Here is a 20,800-nt window from a genome sequence, read left to right as displayed (position 1 = left end):
AGATCCTGTTGTAATCTGAGGTAACCCTCTTCGCTGTCCACTACACCTCCAATTTTGGTGTCATCTGCAAACTTACTAACTGTACCTCTTATGCTCGCATCCAAATCATTTATGTAAATGACAAAAAGCACAGCACCGATCCTTGTGGCACTCCACTGGTCACAGGCCTCCAGTCTGAAAAACAACCCTCCACCACCACCCTCTGTCTTCTATCTTTAAGCCAGTTCTGTAGCCAAATGGCTAGTTCTCCCTGTATTCCATGAGATCTAACCTTTCTAATCAGTCTCCCATGGGGAACCTTGTCGAATAGAAGGGTGTGGATCCTGCAAGAGAAGATAGCTTTGTGTGGAAGGGCTGAATACGTTAGCACAGGCATGCAGGGCCAAAGAGCCTGTTCCTATGCTGTGTTGTTATTTGTTCTAAGTAAATGCCTTTCAGAAATCTCAGAAACACACAGAATAAATGAGAGAGACCACGAGAGAGCAAGCAGATATCCTTCCACTTTCCATCCCCCTTGCTGTAAAATTACATGGAAAAATCATCATGTACAACTTCAGCTGCTCCATTTCCAATCTGAAGAACTCTTCTATAGTCAGATCTAATACATCAATTTTCATAAAGAGGAATGCACAAGTTGGAGAATGACTCTGATGTTCTAATTTGTTGGCAGGTTGAGGGGAGGAGAAAAAAATTAAAACAAAGATTAGTTAATGGAACAGTCACAGTTGTGATTTGCCAGAAAGATCCTATATGTGCTAACATTGATTCCAACCCAGTTCACAATAACCTTGATGACTGTTTCATTGCATTCCATCCAAAGCCAATTCCCAGCTGGTCACATTGGTGAGGTAATATACCAAGTCTGGCCAATCACTGTCCAAGGCCCCAAATGATTCTTCCACATCCGAAAGAGATTTACCTGTACTGCCACACACTATCTACTGTATCTGTTGCACCCAATGTGGTCTCCTGTACACTAGGGAGAGGAGATGTCACCTTCTGGATCGTTTCAGGGAACATCTCTGGGACATCTGCACTAACCAACCCATCATCCTGTAGCTGAATGCTTCAACTTCCCCTCCCACTCCAAGGACATGCAGGTCCTGGGCCTCCTCTATCACCAAACCCTAATCAGGGCGGCACGGTGGCACAGTGGTTAGCACTGCTGCCTCACTGTAAGTAATCTAATCTAATCTAAAAAAAACCCAACACCTACAGGAAAAACGCCTCACCTTCCACCTTGGGACCCTCCAAACGCATGGCATCAATGTGAATTTCACCAGTTTCCTCATTTCCCCTCCCCACCTTATCCCAGTCCCAAACTTCCAACTTGGCACTGCCCCCTTGACCTGTCTATCTTCCTTCCCATCTATCTGCCCCACACACCTCTCCGACCTATCACTTTCACCCCAGGTTCATCTACCTATTCCATTCCCAGTTCCACACAGCTTCCATTTATCTCAGTCCCCTTGGCCCACAAGCCTCATTCTTGATGAAGGGCTTATGCCCGTAACGTTGATTCTCCTGCTCCTCAAATGCTGCCTGACTGGCTGCACTTTTCCAGCACCACACTTTTCGACTCTGAGCTCCTCATCTGTAGTCCTCACTTTCTCCATACTAAATCAAGCATTAAACTAAATTTTCCATGTTGGTAGATGGTATACTTTTGAGTTATCTAAATTGTAGGTGAAAAGGGCTTCTTGCCCATTGTGCCCAAGGAACTACAGTGAGGCAATTGCCAGCTGACTAATGCTGCCTCTATATCACATGCTTGCAAGGCAAAATGGGGAATCGGCTGTGCAAAGACAACACATAAGCAACTTCTCTTCATAGTCTGCAGCCAGAAAACAATCTTAAAACACCACATTCCAGCAATCAGTTGCAGGTAGCAAACACAGGAAAGTGTGGCTGGCATCACATCTCTCCTCTAACTACTCCAACACTCAAATGCCAAGAACAGAAAAGGTCAAATTCATCTCATTAACAAGTAATTAGTGAATAAAGAATAATCTCAGTTCTGATGTTGAGTCACTAGATTTGAAAGAATCTCGGAGATACTGCCAGACCTGCTGATTTCTGCCAGCAATTGCTATTTTAGTTTTAGATCTCCAGTTCCTGCTGTTATATGTCTTACTCAGATCATTTCTAACTAGTTGAAATGTAGAAAATAGAAATAATACACTGCACAAGGGGGACATTCAGTCCATCTTATCCATGCTTACCAAAGCCACCCAAACATCTTTCTAATCCCATCTTCCTGTAAACAACCCATAAATGTTGTAAACTGCAAGGTTAAGGTGCAGAGCTAGGTACAATTTGAAAGAGTTTAGGGTCTCTGTATTCACCACTAAGCCAAGCAGTAAATTCCAGTCACTCAACCACACTTTGCATAAAAAAACACTTTTCCTCACGTCCCTTATAATCTTTTTGCCACCTAGCTGGAATCTACAACCCTTCATTTTTGATCTTGCTGCCAAGGGAAACAGGTTCCTCCTCTCTATTCTCTCTACACCTCAGTTTTGTAAAACTCAGTCATGTCAACTCTGTCTCCTATGTTCCAAGGAAACCAACCCCAATTCCTCCAGTCTCTCCTAGTAGCTATAAGCCCTGTCACAACATTCTTCTAAATCTTCTCTGCACTCTTTCCAGAGCAATGTGGTGTATGTATTGTGGTTTTCTTGTAATATGGTGACCAGAACTGCACACAATGCTCCAGTTGCGATCTAACCAGTGTCTTATACAGTTTCATCAGCATATTCCTACACTAGTACTTTATACCTCTGCTGCAGTACAGTATTCCATATACTTTCTTTATAAACTTATCTACTTTTATTGCTATCTTTAGTGACGTGTGCACTTGCACACCAAGATTAGATTAGATTCCCTACAATATGGAAACAGGTCATTCGGCCTAAGTCCATACCGACCCTCCGAAGAGTAACCCATCCAGACCCATTCCCCTACTCTATATCTACTCCTGACTAATGCACCTAACACTATGGGTCCTGCACATCTTTGGATTGTGGGAGGAAACTGGAGCACCCAGAGGAAACCTGCAGACACGGGGAGAATGTGCAAACTCCACACAGACAATCGCCCAAGGCAGGAATCAAACCCGGGTCCCTGGCACTGTGAGGCAGCAGTGCTAACCACTGAGCCACTGTGCCATCCCTTTCACTTCATCAACCCCTCTCAGTGTATTATTTTATGGTATATTCCCTTTTAATGTTTGACCACCCTAAATGCATTACCTCACACTTAGAGTTGAACACCATCTATTACGTTATTGCTGATTAAGGTCTTTTGCCAGAAACATTGATTTTCCTGCTCCTCATTTGCTGCCTGACCTGCTATGCTTTTCCTGCACCACACTCTCAACTCTAATCGCCAGCTTTTGTAGTCCTCACTTTTGCCCCCAGCTATTACATTCCTGCCCACTCCACTAACTCCACGAATTTGAATGCAGATTACAGAGTTACCGGCAGAGTTCGTGGCAATATGAAGAAACAGTATGAAGATCTTGGCATCCACATCTATAGGTCCCTCAAAGTTGCCACCCAAGTTGATGGGGCTGTTAAGAAGGAATATGGTGTATTGGCTTTCATTAGCGGGGGGATTGAGTTTAAGAGCCACGAGGTCATGCTGCAGCTCTATAAAGACCTGGTTAGACCACCACACTTGAATATTGTGTCCAGTTCTGGTTACCTCATTATAGGAAGGATATGGAAGCTTTAGAGAGTGTGTGGAGGAGATTTACCAGGGTGCTGCCTGGCCTGGAGAGCATGTCTTATGAAGAAAGGTGGAGGGAGCAAGGGCTTTTCTCAAAGGAATAAAGAAGGATGAGAGGTAACTTGATAGAGGTGTACATGAGAGGCATAGATAGAGTGGATAGCCAGAGGGCAGAAATGGCTGTCACAGGGTGGTATAATTTTAAGGTGATTGGAGGAAGGTTTGGGATGGCATGGTGGCACGGACCAGGGTTCGATTCCAGCCTTGGGCGACGGTTTATGTGGAGTTTGTATGCTCTCCCCGTGTCTGCGTGGGTTTCCTCCGGGTGCTCCGGTTTCCTCCCACAATCCAAAGATGTGCAGATCAGGTGAATTTGCCATGCTAAATTGCCCATAGTGTTCAGGCATGTGTAGGTTAGGTGCATTAGCTAACTATAGGATAATAGGTTAAGAGAATGGGTCTCTCTCTTCAGAGAATCGGTGTGGAATTATTGGACCAATGGGCCTGTTTCCACAATGTAGGGATTCTATGATTCTATGTCAGAGGTAGGTGGGTGCATGAAGTCAGATAGATTAGGGACATTTAAGTGACTCTGGGATAGGCACATGGATGATAATAAAATGAAGGGTATGTAGGTTAGTTTGATCTTAGAGTAGTATTACTGTAATACGCAACCCATCTATATCATTTTGGAGTTACAGCTATTGTCTACACCATCCACTATTTGGCCAGTTTATGTGTCATGTGCAATTATGCTCCCCGCCTTCAACTCCAAATTAGTAGCATATAAAACAAGCAGCAAGAAACAAAACTAAGCCCTGCAGGATACCACTTGAAACAGCTTTTCATTGTTACTAAGCCAATTTTGGATCCAATTCGACATTGCCCTGTATTCCTCAGATTTTTGCTTTTTGCCATGTGGGACTTTGTCAAATGTCTTACTAAAATCCATGTAGAGAATATTCACTGCACTAACCTCAAACCCTCCTGGTCACTTCCTCAAAAGAATTCAATGAAATTTGTTAGGCATGACCTTCCCTTAAAGCCCTGACCAGTCCATGACTTTCTAAATGACAATTAATCTTATGTCTCAGGCTAGGAAAACTGCAGCAAGTAATCACCTCTTGACTCCCCAAAAGCATCTCCATCATCTACAAGGCACAGGTCAGGACTGTGATAGAATATTCCCTACTTGCCTGGATGAGTGCAGCTTTAACATCACTCAAGACGCTTGACACCATCCAGAACAAAGCAACTGACTTGATTGGCACCATATCAATAAACATCCATTCCCTCCACCACAAACACTGCGGCAGTATATATTTTCAAGATCAATTGCAGAAATCTTGAAAGGTCCTACTTTTTTTTCTGAATTATCCTTGGGCTCTTTATACCCTGCCAAAACATAACAACATAAAAACAAAGAGCAAGAGTTGGCCATCTGGCTCAGCAAGCCTGCCCCACCATTTAAGGAGATCAGGGCAGATCGTTTCATGGATTTCCGCTAACCCACCCACTCACCATAAGATTTAATTCCTTTACTTCTCAAAAAGGAAACTACCTTTGCTTTAAAAACATTCAATGAGGGAGCCTCAACTATTTCACTGGGCCAGGAATTCCACAGATTTACAACCCTTTGGGTGAAGAAGATCTTCCTCAACTCAATAGTTTTATTTGGAGTCCTTGTAAAACAAGCTGTTGAATTAATTTAATATGGCAGTATTATACAATTTTGAGAAATTGCATGAGAAATACAATGCGTTCTATGCAATGATTTATAAATACTTAGATTTTCACATTAAGAAGTGAATTGATGATTTGACTGTCAAACATCTTGAAACCACTAGGTAATGAATGAAGCTGAGACATGGTTATAAATTCCTGTTGCCATCTGCATGATACACTGCAGAAATTCACTAATGCTCCTTAGGCAGCACCTTCTAAGCCGAAAACCAATTCCACCTCGAAGGACAAGGGATATATGGGAAAACCATCAAGTCCCTCTCCAGACCACTCACCATCCTGACCTGGAAATACACTGGCATTCTTTAATATTATCAAAATGGGGATGCATCTTCATGTGTAAATCACAGTTATGAATAATCAGGAAAGCCATTAGAATTTAAGAATGGACATGTGTTGGAAGCAGCTCAGAGAATGTACACTAGGCAAATAGCTGTAATGAGTGATTGTCCTATGACTGAATGGCTGGATAAACTAGGCTTGTACCACTGGAATTCAGAACTGACTTGATTGAAACAAACAAGATGCTGATGAAGAGAAAATATTTTTTGTTAAGACATTAGATAAAAAAAACCTATGAAACTAGGCACCAGAATAACTGAGAAAGCATGAGGCATAGGTGTCTAAAATGTTCATATGACAGTACCCGGCATGACCTCAGGATGCAGCAAGAACACCTATCCAAGGTCTGCTGTGTCACTAAGATATCTATAATCATGTCTGGATTAACAATACAGGATGTTATAGAACATAGAACATAGAAAAATACAGCGCAGCACAGGCCCTTTGGCACTCGATGTTGCGCCGATCCAAGCCCACCTAACCTACATTAGCCCACTATCCTCCATATGCCTATCCAATGCCCACTTAAATGCCCATAAAGAGGGAGAGTCCACCACTGCTACTGGCAGGGCATTCCATGAACTCACGACTCGCTGAGTAAAGAACCTACCCCTAACATCTGTCCTATACCTACCACCCCTTAATTTAAAGCTATGCCCCCTCGTAATAGTGGGACAAACGGGTTTGGGGATTGGAGGAATTTACAGAGATAGAGGGAGCTGGATTAGATTCTGGAGACAGGAATAGGGATGGATGTAGGGAGAGGCAGGCAGTCTGAGAGGCACAGACAGGGGGTGTTTCAGGGAGGAGAGTATTGTATATACTAACAGAGATATGGAACGTTATAGTGATGGAAGACATTTACTGTTATAAGAAGGCTTCTAGGTTCTGAAGTCTATAGGAAGGCAATGAAGAAAGCCAGGTTACTGGGATAGATTGAATTCCATTTGCCACCTTTCTGCCCAGCTCTGCAGCTTCTCTATATCCTGCTGTAACCTGCCACATCCTTCCTCACTGTCAACAACTTCTCCGACTTTCGTATCATCCGCAAACTTGCTTACCCAACCTTCTAACCCCTCTTCCATGTCATTTATAAAAATGACAAACAGCAATGGTCCCAAAACAGATCCTTGCGGAACACCGCTAGTGACGGCACTCCATGAAGAAACTTTGCCATCAACTACTACCCTCTGTCTTCTTCCATCCAGCCAATTCCTAATCCAGACCTCCCACTCACCCTCAATGCCATATCTCCGTATTTTCTGCAGTAGCCTACCATGGGGAACCTTATCAAACGCCTTACTAAAATCCATATATACCACATCTACCGCTTTCCCCTCATCAACCTCCTTCGTCATCTTTTCAAAGAATTCAATAAGGTTTGTGAGGCACGACCTGCCCTTCACAAAACCATGCTGACTATCCTTGATCACATTATTCCTATCCAGATGTGCATAAATCCTATCCCTTACTATTCTCTCTAAGACTTTGCCCACAACAGAAGTGAGACTCACCGGCCTATAGTTACTAGGGTTATCCCTACTCCCCTTCTTGAACAAGGGAACCACATTTGCTAGCCTCCAGTCTTCTGGCACTACTCCTGTAGACAACGAGGACATAAAAATCAAGGCCAATGGCTCTGCAATCTCCTCCCTTGCTTCCCAGAGAATCTCCTCCCTTGTTTCCCAGAGAAATCTCCTCCCTTGCTTGTATTGTATTATAACAATGTATTATAACAATATTCTGTTATAACACACGTTTTGTCAATGCATATTCGCTGTAATGGGGATGCTATTTCTGCAGTATGAATCTTTAAAGTGTGTGTTGGCTATAACACAATTAACAGTACCAACACTTTAAGCATTGTTTCTAAAATAGAATTTTGCTATAACAAGGGGCTGCACAAGAATGCAACCATCATGTCATAGAAGACTGTATGAAAATTCATAGAACATAGAACATAGAAAAGTACAGCACACAACAGGCCCTTTGGCCCACGATGTTGTGCCAAGATTTAATCCTAATGTAAAATATAGTAACTTAACCTCCGCACCCCTCAACTCATTGCTATCCATGTGCATGTCCAGCAGTGGTTTAAATGTCCCCAATGACTCTGCTAAAGTCAGTTGGAACTCTTTAGCTAAGTTAGCGCCAGAAACAGTCATGATTGTGATTCTCCACTTCAAGACCGGAACTGAGTGGGAGCAAGCAGAGGTCAGTCTGATTTGATTCTGAGGAGTAAGAGTTTGATTCTGAGGGGAAAACTGACAAGTGACATCTCATGAGGTTTGTGATTTGATTGGTAAATAGGAAATCTGGTAAATTTGAATCTGTGTTAAATTGAACCTTATTAAATTTTCGGTTACAGCTTGCATTCAGATTAAGAAAATATGCAGAGATATAAAAAGCTTTTTTTAATTCAAAGCCAATTAAATAAAATAAAGATGGAGGGTCAGGTGATATGTTCTTTCTGCATAATGTGAAAGCTGGTGAATCCCATTGTAGTTTCCAGTTTCCATGTCTGTAGTAAATTCTGGTTGCTGGAAGAACTGAGGGGAATATGGTCTTCTTCATGGTCTTCTATAAAATGATGGTTGCATTCTTGTGCAGCCCTCAGAGTTGATGAGCTGGAGTCTGAACTTCAAACATTCCAACACATCAGGGAGGGGAGTGTTACTTGGAAGCTGTGTTTCAGGAAATAGTCACACGCCTGAGAGTAACTAACTCAAATTCGGCCATTGGTCAGGGACAGAAGGGTGTGGTTGTAAGTGAGGCAGGTAGATGGACCCAGGAGATAGATTTGCAGGAGACTCAGGTTCGAGAGTTTTGCTTCCTGTGTGGATGGGAATGGGCTGAAAATGTGTTGCTGGAACAGCGCAGCAGGTCAGGCAGCATCCAGGGAACAGGAGAATCGACGTTTTGGGCATAGGGTTTATGCCCGAAACGTCGATTCCCCTGTTCCCTGGATGCTGCCTGACCTGCTGCGCTGTTCCAGCAACACATTTTCAGCTCTGATCTCCAGCATCTGCAGACCTCACTTTCTCCTCCTGGATGGGAATGGGGACTGCAGGGAGAATGAACTGACTAACTGCAGCACCTTGGAGTAAGGAGCCATTCAAGTGGGAGGAGAAAATAGAAATGTTGTTATAATTTAGGATAGCATAGGTAGAGGCAAAGTCACTGTTCACTGTGACCAGGATCAAGAGTCCTGAAGGTTGTGCTCCTGCCTGCTGCTCGGGTTTGGGATATCTCATCTGGGCTGCAAATGAACTTAGAGTGAGAGGGTAAAGGTCCAGTGCTCATGATCCATGTAGGTATCAACAACATCAATAAAACTAGGGCTGAGGTTCTACTAAGAGTTTATGAACATCTAGAAGCCAAATTAACAAGCAGAACTAAAAATGTAATAATCTCTGAATTACTACCTGAGCCATGAGCTAATTGGCACAGGATCAATAAGATTGAGAAAGTAAATGGATGGCTTAAAGATTGATATGTGAGAAATAGGTTTGAACTCATGGGACATTGACACCAGTACTGGGGAAGAATGGACCTGTTCTGATGGGATGGTCTTTATCTGAACAGTGCTGGGACCAAAACACATAACTGGGGCTGTAGACAGAGCTTTAAACTAAATGGGCTGGGGGTGATGGTGGGGGAGCGGGTGGGGGAGGTGTGGTGTAGTTATGTGGGAAATTAGAAATCCCGAATTCAAGGAGGTGATAGGAGTGCAGAGCACAGGAGAGGTTATTAAAATCTCCAGAAAAGACACAAAAGAAAATGTTTGGAAAGGGTTAGCAATCAAACTTCAAGCACACTGGACAAATGAAGGACAATGACAAAAGGGGGGCTTCATATAGGACTGAAAGTGTTAAATCTGAATGCACGCAGTGAAACAAATGATGTAAATGAGCTGGTGGCACAGATCGAAATAGACAGGAATGGCGTGGTGGGCATTACAGAATCGTGTCTTCAAGGAGATCAGAAATGGGAGCTGAACGTCCTTTCAAAAAGATAGGCAGGTGGGCTGATGGGGTAGGTGGAGTTACCTTATTAGTAAGAAATGACATAGGGACAGATGATGTAGAATCTGTGTGGCTAAAATTGAGGAACTGCAACTATAGTTGGAGTTATGTACAGGCTCCAAACAGTAGTCAGGAGCTAGGGCGCAAGATACACTAAAAGACAGAAAAAAAATGTGTCAGAAAGGCAAAGGCAATGGGTGATTTCAATATGCAGGTGTTCCTTGAAAATCAGGTTGGTAGTGGTTCAAAGGAAAGGAATTTGTGGAATGTTTATACGAAGGGTTTTTGGAGCAGCTTGTTAAGAAGCCCACTGGGGAACAGGCAATACTAGATTTAATGTTGTGCAATGAGACAGAATTGATAAGGGAGCTTAAGGTGAAGGAACCCTTAGGAGGTAGTGATCATAATATGATTGAATTTACTTTGTAATTTGAGAGGGAGAAGATAGAATCAGAGTTGAATAAAGGCAACAGCAGAAACATGAGGGAGGAGCTAGGTAGAATCAACTGAGAGAGCATTGCAGGAAAGACAGTAGAACAGCAATGGCAGGAATTTCTGGCAGTAATTCTCAAGACACAGCAGAGATTCATCCTGAGGACAAAGAAGGACGGTACAGGGAGGATAAGGCAACCACGGCTGACTAGGTAAGTCAGGTTGAGCTTAAAAGCAAAAGAGAACACATATAATGTGGCAAAGGGCAGTGGGAAATCAGAAGAATGGGAAGCTTACAAAGACCAACAGAGGGTAACAAAAAAAAAGATTAAATAGGAAGGAAGCTAGTCAGTAATATAAAGGAACATTGTAAGAATTTCTTTTGATATATAAGGGCAAAAGAGAGGCAAGAGCGGAAATTGGGCTACTGGAAAATGACACTGGAGAGATAGTAGTGAGAAATAGGGAAATTGCTGAGGAACTGAATAATTACTTCATGATAGAAGACACAAATAATATCCCAAAAATTTGAGAGTGAGCGGGTACAGTTGACTATGGTGGTCATCACCAAGGAGAAGGTGCTAGAAAAACTGAATGGCCTAAAGGTGGATAAATACCTGGACCAGATGGACTACACCCCAGAGTTCTAAGGGAGATAGCTGAAGAGTTATTGGAGGCGTTAGTGGTGAGCTTTCAGGAATCGCTAGAGTCAGGAAGAGTCCTAGAGGACTAGAAAATCGCTAATGTGACACCCCTGTTTAAAAAGGAAGTTAGGCAAAAAATGGAAAATTACAGATTACAAATTAGCCTAACCTCGGTCGTGGATGCGATCCTGGAATCCATTGTGAAGGATGAGATTTCTGAATACTTGGAAGTGTATGGTAAAATAGGGCAAAGTCAGCCTGGTTTCGAGGGGAGGTCATGCCTGATAAACTTTCTAGCATTCTTTGAAGTAGTAATAAGCAGATTAGACCGAGGAGACCAAATGGATGTTATCTATTTGGACATCAAGAAAACCTTTGACAAGGTGCTAAGTAAGATAAGGGCCCATGGTGTTAGAGGTAAGGTGCTAATATGGATATAAGCTTGGCTATGACAGAAAGCAGAGATTGGGGATAAAAGGGTCTTTCTCAGGATCGCAGCCAGCGACAAGTGGTGTTCTGCAAGAGTCAGTGTTGGAACTACAATTTTTCACTTGATACAATAACGATCTAGATGAAGGAATTTATGGCATTCTGTCTAACTTTGCAGACAATACAAAAATAGGTAGAGGGACAGGTAATGTTGAGGCAGCGAGGAGACCTCATGAAGAATTGGGACAAGTAAGGAGAGTAGGCAAAGAAGTGGCAGATGGAGTACAACATGGAAAAGTGTTAGGTCATGCACTTTGGTAGGAAGAATAGAGGCATGGACTATTTTCTAAATGGGGAGAAAATTCATAAGTCTAAGTGCAAAGAGACTTGAGAGTTCTAGTTCAGGATTCTCTCAAGGTAAACGTGTAGGTTTTACATTACATTACAGTGTGGAAACAGGCCCTTTGGCCCAACAAGTCCACACCGACCCACCGAAGCACAACCCACCCATAACCCTACATTTACCCCTTACCTAACACAATGGGCAATTTGGCATGGCCAATTCCACTGACCTGCACATCTTTGGACTGTGGGAGGAAACCGGAGCACCCGGAGGAAACCCACGCAGACACGGGGAGAATGTGCAAACTCCACACAGTCAGTTGCCTGAGGTGGGAATTGAACCCAGGTCTCTGGCGCTGTGAGGCAACAGTGCTAACCACTGTGCCACCGTGCCGTCCACGAGGTTGGGTCGGTAGTTAGGAAGGCAAATGCAATGTTGGATTTTAATTTGAGAGGACTAGAATATTCTCCCTGTGTCTGCGTGGGTTTCCTCCGGGTACTCCGGTTTCCTCCCACATTCCAAAGATGTGCAGGTCAGGTGAACTGGCCATGCTAAATTGCCTGTACTGTTAGTTGCATTAGTCAGGGGCAAATGTCCAGGAATGGGTCTGTCTGGGTTGCTCTTTGGAAGGTTGGTGTGGACTTGTTGGGCCGAAGGGCCTGTTTCCACACTGTAGGGAATCTAATCTAATCATAAAAGCAGGGATGTACTTCTGATGCTCTAAAAGGTCCTTGTCAGACCATGTTTGGAGGAGTATGTGCAGTTTGGGCCCCATATTTCAGGAAGGATTACTGGCCCTGGAGTGTGTTCACAGGAGCTTACAAGAATGGTTCCAGGAATGAAACGCCTCACGTGAGGAACATATGAGGACTCTAGGTCTATACTCAACGGAATTTAGAAGGATGAGGGGGGTCTAATAGAAACTTATGGAATATTGAATGGCCTGGATAGTGTGGAAGACATTTCCATTGTTAGGGGAGACTAGAACCTGAGGGCACTTAGAGTAAAGGGAAGACCTTTTGAGAATGGATATAAGGAGAACTTCTATGGAGTTCACTGCCACAGAAGGCTGTGGAGGCCAGGTCATTGAATAAATTTAAGATGAAGATAGATAGGTTCTTGATTACCAAGGGGATCAAGGATTACGGGAAGAAAGTGGGAGATTGGGATTGAGAAACTTATCAGCCATGATTGAAAAGCGGAGCAGATTTGATAGGCTCAATGGCTAATTACTGCTTCTACGTCTTATGGTTTTAAGATGTGGTTGCAAAAATAAATACCAGGAGGAAATAGAAAGCAAATGAAGGCTAATAAACTGAAAGGTTCAAATGGCAATCCCATAGAAAATAAAACAGAATTTTAACTTAGACATAGAAACCAAAAGAACTGTGGGTTGTCAACCAGAGACATTATCTCTGATTTGTCTCCACAGATGCTGCCAGATCTGCTGAACTAAATCCAGCCATTTCTGTTTTTGTTCAAAATGGACATGCGTGGAAACAGAAATGGTGGTGAATTAAACTCCCAAATAAAAGCAAAGTCACGTGGATGCTGGAGAGATCTGAATTAAAAACAAAGTGCTACAGAAACTCAGGAGGTTTGGCAGCATCCATGGAAAGAGAAAAAGTTCATGTTGTGTCCATGTGACTGTTTTTCAGAACTATAATCAGCCTTAAAACATTAACTGTGTTTCTCTCTTCATATATCTGCCAGATTGGAATACCCATGGCATGTTCTGTTTTTATTTCTCCAGCATCAGAGTTCATTATTTGTATTTCACTGGTTTGGAATAATTTGGAGATGTGTGTGTGTGTGAGTGTGTGTGTGTGTAAGAGTGTGTGTATCTGTGTGTATGGTGTAAGAGTTGTGTGTGTGTGTGGGAGTGTGCGTGTGAGAGTGTGTGTGTGTGTGTGAGTGTGTACAAAGTTGGGGTGTACAAAGTTAAAAATCACACAACACCAGGTTATAGTCCAACAGGTTTAATTGGAAGCACACTAGCTTTCGGAGCGTCGCTCCTTCATCAGGTCTTCCAATTAATTGGACTATAACCTGGTGTTGTGTGATTTTTAACCAATCTAGATTACCTCAAGTCCTTGAGCCTTCCCACCTTTGGGGCAGTGGAATCCTGACCCCATCAAATTTCATTTTAACCTTTGCTCTAAGAGAAAAGGTCCAACTTCTTCATTCTATTTGTGTAACTGTTTCACTGAGGTTTTTTTGCAATATCTAAACCCTTCCCGAGTATGGCATTCAGAACAAAGATAATAGTCCCATTGATATCCACCATGATTTGGTACAAGTTTAACAAAGATTTTTGAGTTTGCTGAATGTTCTCTCAATCTGTTCCATCATTTTCAATGGTTCATGAATGTAGAACGAGGTCTGTCTGATGCACATCTTTTCTTTTATATTGTCTTGCTTCATTCTTCCTGTCACTCAACTATTGTAAAATCAGTGTTGCTACTGTCCCTTTATTCCATGACAGACCATGAGCAATGTTACAACTCATTTAGAACAATATCAAGTGTTTCCCTGACAGCCACATATCACTAATATGATCCCTGATGTGAGGGATTGATAGCAATGGTGAAACAGGTTGGGACCCTACTCACTGAAGTTTAGAAGACTGGCCTTCTCCTGTTCCTATTTCTCATGTCTTATTATCTCAATGTTGTCCTCATCATGTCATTCATATCGAGAAAGAGCAGAGGTGTAGCACCAGAATAACATAACTGGCCAAATAGTTCCCTCGTGCTACACAAATTCTATTACTTTTAACACTGCACACAAGGTTCCAAGTTAACCATACACCCAGCATTATAAACAGCTCCACACAACTTCAAAATTCATTCCAATAGACTTAATATTTGAAACATCCAACCCTTCTCCTCCCATATACCAGGGTTCATCTTCAGGTTCCCAGCTTTCCAACTCCTTCAGACAGAAAAAGCAAGTGGTGACATCAGGTTCATTTTCAGTTGGGCAGTGTAGGAATCAAGCCTTGGCCATCTGGACAGAAACAGTGAATCATCATCATCATCAATAACATGCTGCTGACCACAAAGTCTTGTGAACTTCATAGACTGGGCTTCCCTCCCTCTCCCCCCATCATTCATTTCATCCTCAAGCTAACTACAAGCAATCTCTTAATAAAGTCAAACAAATAGACTGACTCAGCAGATAATCATGTTGATTTCTCAAGACAGAAACGAGGAAGTAACAAGTATCATTCATGGAAAGGTCAGTACTTACAGAAGTTTATGAAATAATGAGGGGTATAGATAGAGTTAATGATAATTGTCTTTTCCCTAGGATGGTGGATTTCATGACTAGAGAGCACATTTTTAAGGTGAGGTGAGAGATTTAAAAAAAGACATGAGACATTTCTTTGAAAAAAAAACACAGTAGTTCAAATGTGAAATGAAGTTCCTGAAGAAGTGGTGGATGTGGGTACAATTATAATATTTAAAAGATAGTTGGATAAGCATATGAATAGGAAAGGTTTCAAGGGATGAGCTAGGAGCAGGCAGGTGGGACTAGGTTAGTTTGAGATTATGTGCATCATGGACAAAAGGGTCTGTTTCCATGCTGTATGACTGAATTTTGATTGCCGTCATAATAGGCACATCAGATGCTATTGGAAGTTACTAGAACATTTCACTGAACAGTTGAGTGGTAATTATATTTCTGAGTCAGGAGTCACATGGATGTCACACCAGGTTTTGGGGCCAGATTTTTATTTACTCACCGTCCACTCCCTGAACATTAATGAACCTGATGGCTTTTTAATGAAAATTTTTCATGATCAGAGTAGTTTTAAAAAAAAACACAGTATAATTGAATTGAAGTTTCTAAGCAGGATTGAGCTCTTGTCTGCAATCATCATTAGTCTGGGTTCTGGAATGCTAGGACAATAATATTGTTGCAATTATTTCCCTTCTATAAGTTTAATTATAAACCTGCAAACCAATTTTATTTTTGTAGAAAACAAAAAAAAGATTGTGACATGAAGAATTAAGGTAGCTTAAAAAAGATTAAAAGTATATCGAAGATACAGAAAAAAGGAGAAAATTAATATAATACTGTACAAAATACAGAATTAATTTCCTTGGGCCTGAGGAGCTGTTCATTGATAATTGATTTGGAATATGAAAAAAAACTCAAGGTGTATTTTTAAAAAAATACTTACTTTTAAATTACAATCCCTGACTGTTCAGTTCTAGCTAACTTTGCAGATGTCAGAAGTTACAATTTGCAGATGGCAGCAAATACAACGTTCTTTACTGCATCAAGAGAATAGGAAAAAGCGAGGACTGCAGATGCTGGAGATCAGAGTCAAAGAGTGGCTTGTTGGAGAAGCGCAGGCAGCATCTGAGGAACAGGAGAGTTAACATTTCAGGCATTCCTGATGAAGGACTTATGCCAGAAAAGTCGACTGTCCTGCTCCTTGGATGCTGTCTGACCAACTGTGCTTTTCCAGCACCACATTCTTTGACAATCTTTGACATCAAGACAATCTAGACCGTGATAAATCCTCAATTTAAATAATCTGAATTTACTTTAGTCATCTCCCCTTTTCCTTAAAAATACTGAACTGTTCAAAAGTTGACTTACAGAATGGACTGTTCCAAATGACAATATTCAGCCCTACACATGCTGTTTGAGAGAAACTACTCAAAGTAAACTTAGTTCCTCTCTCCATTGCTAGAGAAAATAAGTGTGGATTCATGTTTAATTGTTTGAGAAAAATTACTATTGAATCTGTGTCCACAACCCTGGTGCGATATTGATTTTAAAGTAAAACTGAATGATAAGTTTTACCAAAAATAAACTTGGTAAAATGATCGGAAAGAAATATAAAAGGTGGAGGAAGAGAGTAGGAATAGAGTAAACTTGATAATTTTTAAAACACCAACACCTACAATAGCCTGGATCCCATGATTTTAAAAAATCTGACAAATTGCAATAAGTGTTTACATAGTTTAAATTGAGAATCCAATGCAACAGGTTCAATAACAATTATATATTTATATATAAAAATGGAGACTAAAATGTTAAACAAAATGATTTAGTGAGTTCCAAACTGGGGATTTAAAACTGCAGAATAGAAGGTCATGATCCCAAGAGTACTATTTAGCTCCTGTGTAGGTAAAAAGGTCAGAAATTCCAGAACATCAAATGTAAAATATGATGAGGCACTTTTCCAGCACCACTCTAATCTAAACCTCAGAAGCCTGGCCAGCAAATGAACAGATAGCAAGAGTTCCCCTATGGAACCAGGAAAAAACAAGTATTTGCCAGCATTTGGCCCATATCCCTCTAAACTCTTCTTATTCATGTACCTTCCATATGCCTTTTAAAATGTTATAATTGTACAGACCTCTAGCATTTCCTCTGGCAGCTGATTCCATACACTCAGCACCCTCTGTGTGACCCCAAGGTCCCTTTTAAATCTTTCTCCTCTCACCTTGAACCTGTGTCCACTGGTTTTGGATTCCCCCACCTCAGGGAAAAGTCCTTCTCAATTTACCCTATCCATGCCTCTTATGATTTTATAAATTTCTATAAGATCATCCCTCACCCCCTGATGCTCTGTGAAAAACAGCCCCAGTCTATTCAGCCTCTCCCTGTAACTCAAACCCTCTAGCTCTGGCAGCATCCTGTAAATCTTTTCTGAACCCTTTCAAGTTTCACAACATACTTCCTGTAGCAGGGAGACCAGAATTATACAATAGTGGCCTAATCAATGTCCTGTACAGCCACAACATAACCTGCCAACTCTTATACTCAATGCACAATAAAGGCAAGCATACCAAATGCCTTCTTCACTATCCTATCTACTTGCAACTCCACTTTCAAGGAACTATGAACTTGCTCTCCAAGGTCTCTTTGTTCAGCAACATTCCCCAGGACCTCATCACTAAGTGTACAAGTCCTGCCCTGCTTTACTTTTCCAAAATGCAGCACCTCACATGTAGCTAAATTAAACTCTATCTGCCATTCCTCAATCAACTGGCCCATCTGATCAAGATCCTGTTGTACTTGGAGGTAACTTTCTTCGCTGTCCATTACACCACCAATTTTGGTCTCATCTGCAAATTTGCTAACCATACCTCTTATGTTCATATCAAAATCTTTTATGTACAAAGATAAAAAGCAGTAGAATTAGCACCAATCCTTGTGGCATAAGCAACCCTTCACCACCATCAAGCCAGTTCTGTACCCAAATAGCTAGTTCTCTCTCTATTCCATGTGATCTAACCTTGCTAACCAGTCTACCATGTTCAAATTCAGCACAATTCAAATTACTTTACTAGAGCAAGGTGACTGAATTGAAAAGTTTGATATCACAAATGGCTCAGATAGCAATACAGTTAAATAAGCAAAGCAAACAATGGAAGGGGAGTAGCCAGTTCTCACAGTTCAGATTTTTTCCAGGTTGATTTAGCTGTAACAGTCACATGATGAGTCCAGGGAAGTTGTAAACTTCAGTAAAGAATACCTCCGACTTTCTCCTGAATTTGTATTTACCTTTTTGCCAAGGGGTGTGTTATGGGATGTTACTGTATTGGAACAATTAATTAGTAATCATTACTATATCAGATCTGTTAAGTTTTCTAGTAGTTAAATTAAGTTATGAGGGTGATTTACCAGTTTAGATCAGAAGTTGGCTCGCTGAAAGAAGACAGATAGTGGTGGTTGATGGGAAATGTTCATCCTGGAGTTCAGTTACTAGTGGTGTACTGCAAGGATCTGTTTTGGGGCCACTGCTGTTTCTCATTTTTATAAATGACCTGAATGAGGCTGTATAAGGATGGGTTAGTAAATTTGTGGATGACACTAAGTTGATGGAATTGTAGATAGTGCAGAAGGATGTGTCGGTTACAGAGGGACAGAGATAAGCTGCAGAGCTGGGCTGACAGATGGCAAATGGAGTTTAATCTAGAAAAGTGTGAGGTGATTCACTTTATAAGGAGCAACAGGAATACAGATTACTGGGCTAATAGTAAGATACTTGGTAATGTAGATGAGCAAAGGGATCTCGGAATCCATGTCCAAGCATCCCTGAACGTTGCCACCCAGGTTGATAGGGTTGGAAAGAAGGCATACGGGTGTGTTAGCTTTTATTAGTAGAGGGATTGAGTTTCAGAATCATGAGATCATGCTGTAGCTGTACAACACTCTGGTGCGGCCGCACTTGGAGTATTGTGTACGGTTCTGGTCACCACATTATAGGAAGCTTTGGAAAGGGTTCAGAGGAGATTTACTGGGATGTTGCCTGGTATGGAGGGAAGGTCTTACGAGGAAAGGCTGAGGGACTTGAGGCTGTTTTCGTTGAAGAGGAGGAGGTTGAGAGGTGACTTAATTGAGACATATAAGATATCAGAGGGTTAGATCAGATGAACAGTGAGAACCTTTTTCCTCAGATGGTGATGGCTAGCACGAGGAGGCATAGCTTTAAATTGAGGGCTGATAGATATAGGACAGATATTAGAGATAGTTTCTTTACTCAGAGTAGTAGGGGCCTGCAATTGTAGGCATTTAAATGGTCATTGGATAGATGTACGGCTGAAAATGGAATTGTGTAGGTTAGATGAGCTTCAGATTGGTTTCACAGGTCAGCACAACATCGATGGGTGAAGGGCCTATACTGCGCTGTAACATTCTATGTTATTTTATATTCCACTTTCGTCTGTTGGTGTTTCAACTATAGTGTTTAAATAAATTCTGTTTGGTTTAAGGCCAAGTATCTTTCCCAGCTGCATCTTACTGGGAACACCCATTTCATATCAGCTTTTAAAATATGAAAACGTTAGGGTCTAGGCTAACTTAAAATATTTTGAGGGGGTCTGGCCTGGTCTATAACAATTGGTTCCACTTTTCAGAAAGAGAGAAGCACAGGGCCCTAAAGACTTTTTTATGAAGATGGGTTGAATGTAATGTCTTCACTCAGAAATTGTTGTCTTGGATTTTAGACAATATTAGGAAATTGTAGACCTTGTTAGTCAAATATGAATAACAGAAACTACAGGATAATGAACAAAAAGATAAACCCACATGGTAGGTATTACAGTCCGGAATTATAAGGGGTAAAGCTAGGGGAGTCCTACTTTTTTCATTGGTGTTACTCCCCCTTTACCAAGTAGCAAGCAGATAAGATAGGGACTATGAAATCAATGGTAACAGCAACGAAAAAGCAGAAACTGACAAAGAACAAGATCAGAGCAGTCAAAGGATAGAATCAATAAAATACAAACACTAAGCCAATGATATTCTTATTCCAATGAGTCCAGAAATTTCATCTCTTCATTTTGTCATTTATTCTCAGGTTGCTGAATTATCATTCTACTTAATAGTGAGCTAGCCAAAGCTAACTGCATTCAATAGCCAAATGTGTATTACGTGACTCATTATTACATAAAAGAACATCAACAGTGGTAACTCAGAGCTCTAACTCATTTTAAACAGGCAACAAACCCAGAAACATTTAATAGCACTTATATACAAAATCATTAGCCTCCCATTCTTTGGAGAACATGATGCTCAGCCAGCCAGCACTTATTCAGAGGATGATTTAGCGGAGCTTCCAAAACCCCATTATTCCATAACAAACTTTTGCAACAGTCATCGTTTTGTGTTGGGAAGTAGGGTCCCTGAGTACAGGGTATTTTAAACTCTTCCTTCCACAGGAATACAAAGCAGTGCAGTTAGTCTATCCATATACCCACACACAACCAGCTCTAACTCCCACAATGCACATTCAAACATTCCACTTACATTTTCAGGTGTACACCAACAGTTCTCAGTAAATGGCCAATTTCTGACAGTGGCCAGTCTATTTTCATAGGAATACATTAACTCGTACTCCAAAAGCTGAATACAATGGTCAACCAACTTGATAAAACAAATAGCTCCCACCAATGAACTGTTTACTGTTACTGAGAGGAGGGATAATCAACTGCAGCTACTCAACCACCATCCAAGTCTCCTGAAGGAATGAACCAATAAAACAGGGCCCTTTATTAAATAACCTTGTGGTGGATGCATCAGTTTAAATAAATTCCATTGAGGATTCTTCAAGCACCCAACTTTTAATAAAAAGAGAACACAAT

General features: G+C 41.4%; 1 protein-coding gene across 1 annotated transcript in view; it reads right to left on the bottom strand.

The window, feature by feature from the left end:
• Positions 1 to 20,543, bottom strand: part of LOC122540557 (baculoviral IAP repeat-containing protein 5.1-like) — a 25,092-nt gene extending 4,549 nt beyond the window's left edge. Inside the window, 4 exon segments of the mRNA XM_043676424.1 lie at positions 550 to 655; positions 2,223 to 2,257; positions 14,587 to 14,696; positions 20,466 to 20,543. Of these exon segments, the coding sequence (XP_043532359.1) occupies positions 550 to 655; positions 2,223 to 2,257; positions 14,587 to 14,696; positions 20,466 to 20,543 (329 nt within the window).
• Positions 20,544 to 20,800: the final 257 nt, after the last annotated feature.

This window comes from Chiloscyllium plagiosum, chromosome 35 (assembly GCF_004010195.1).
Source record: "Chiloscyllium plagiosum isolate BGI_BamShark_2017 chromosome 35, ASM401019v2, whole genome shotgun sequence".
Classification (NCBI taxonomy): Eukaryota; Metazoa; Chordata; class Chondrichthyes; order Orectolobiformes; family Hemiscylliidae; genus Chiloscyllium; species Chiloscyllium plagiosum.
This window is presented reverse-complemented; position numbering and strand designations above follow the sequence as displayed.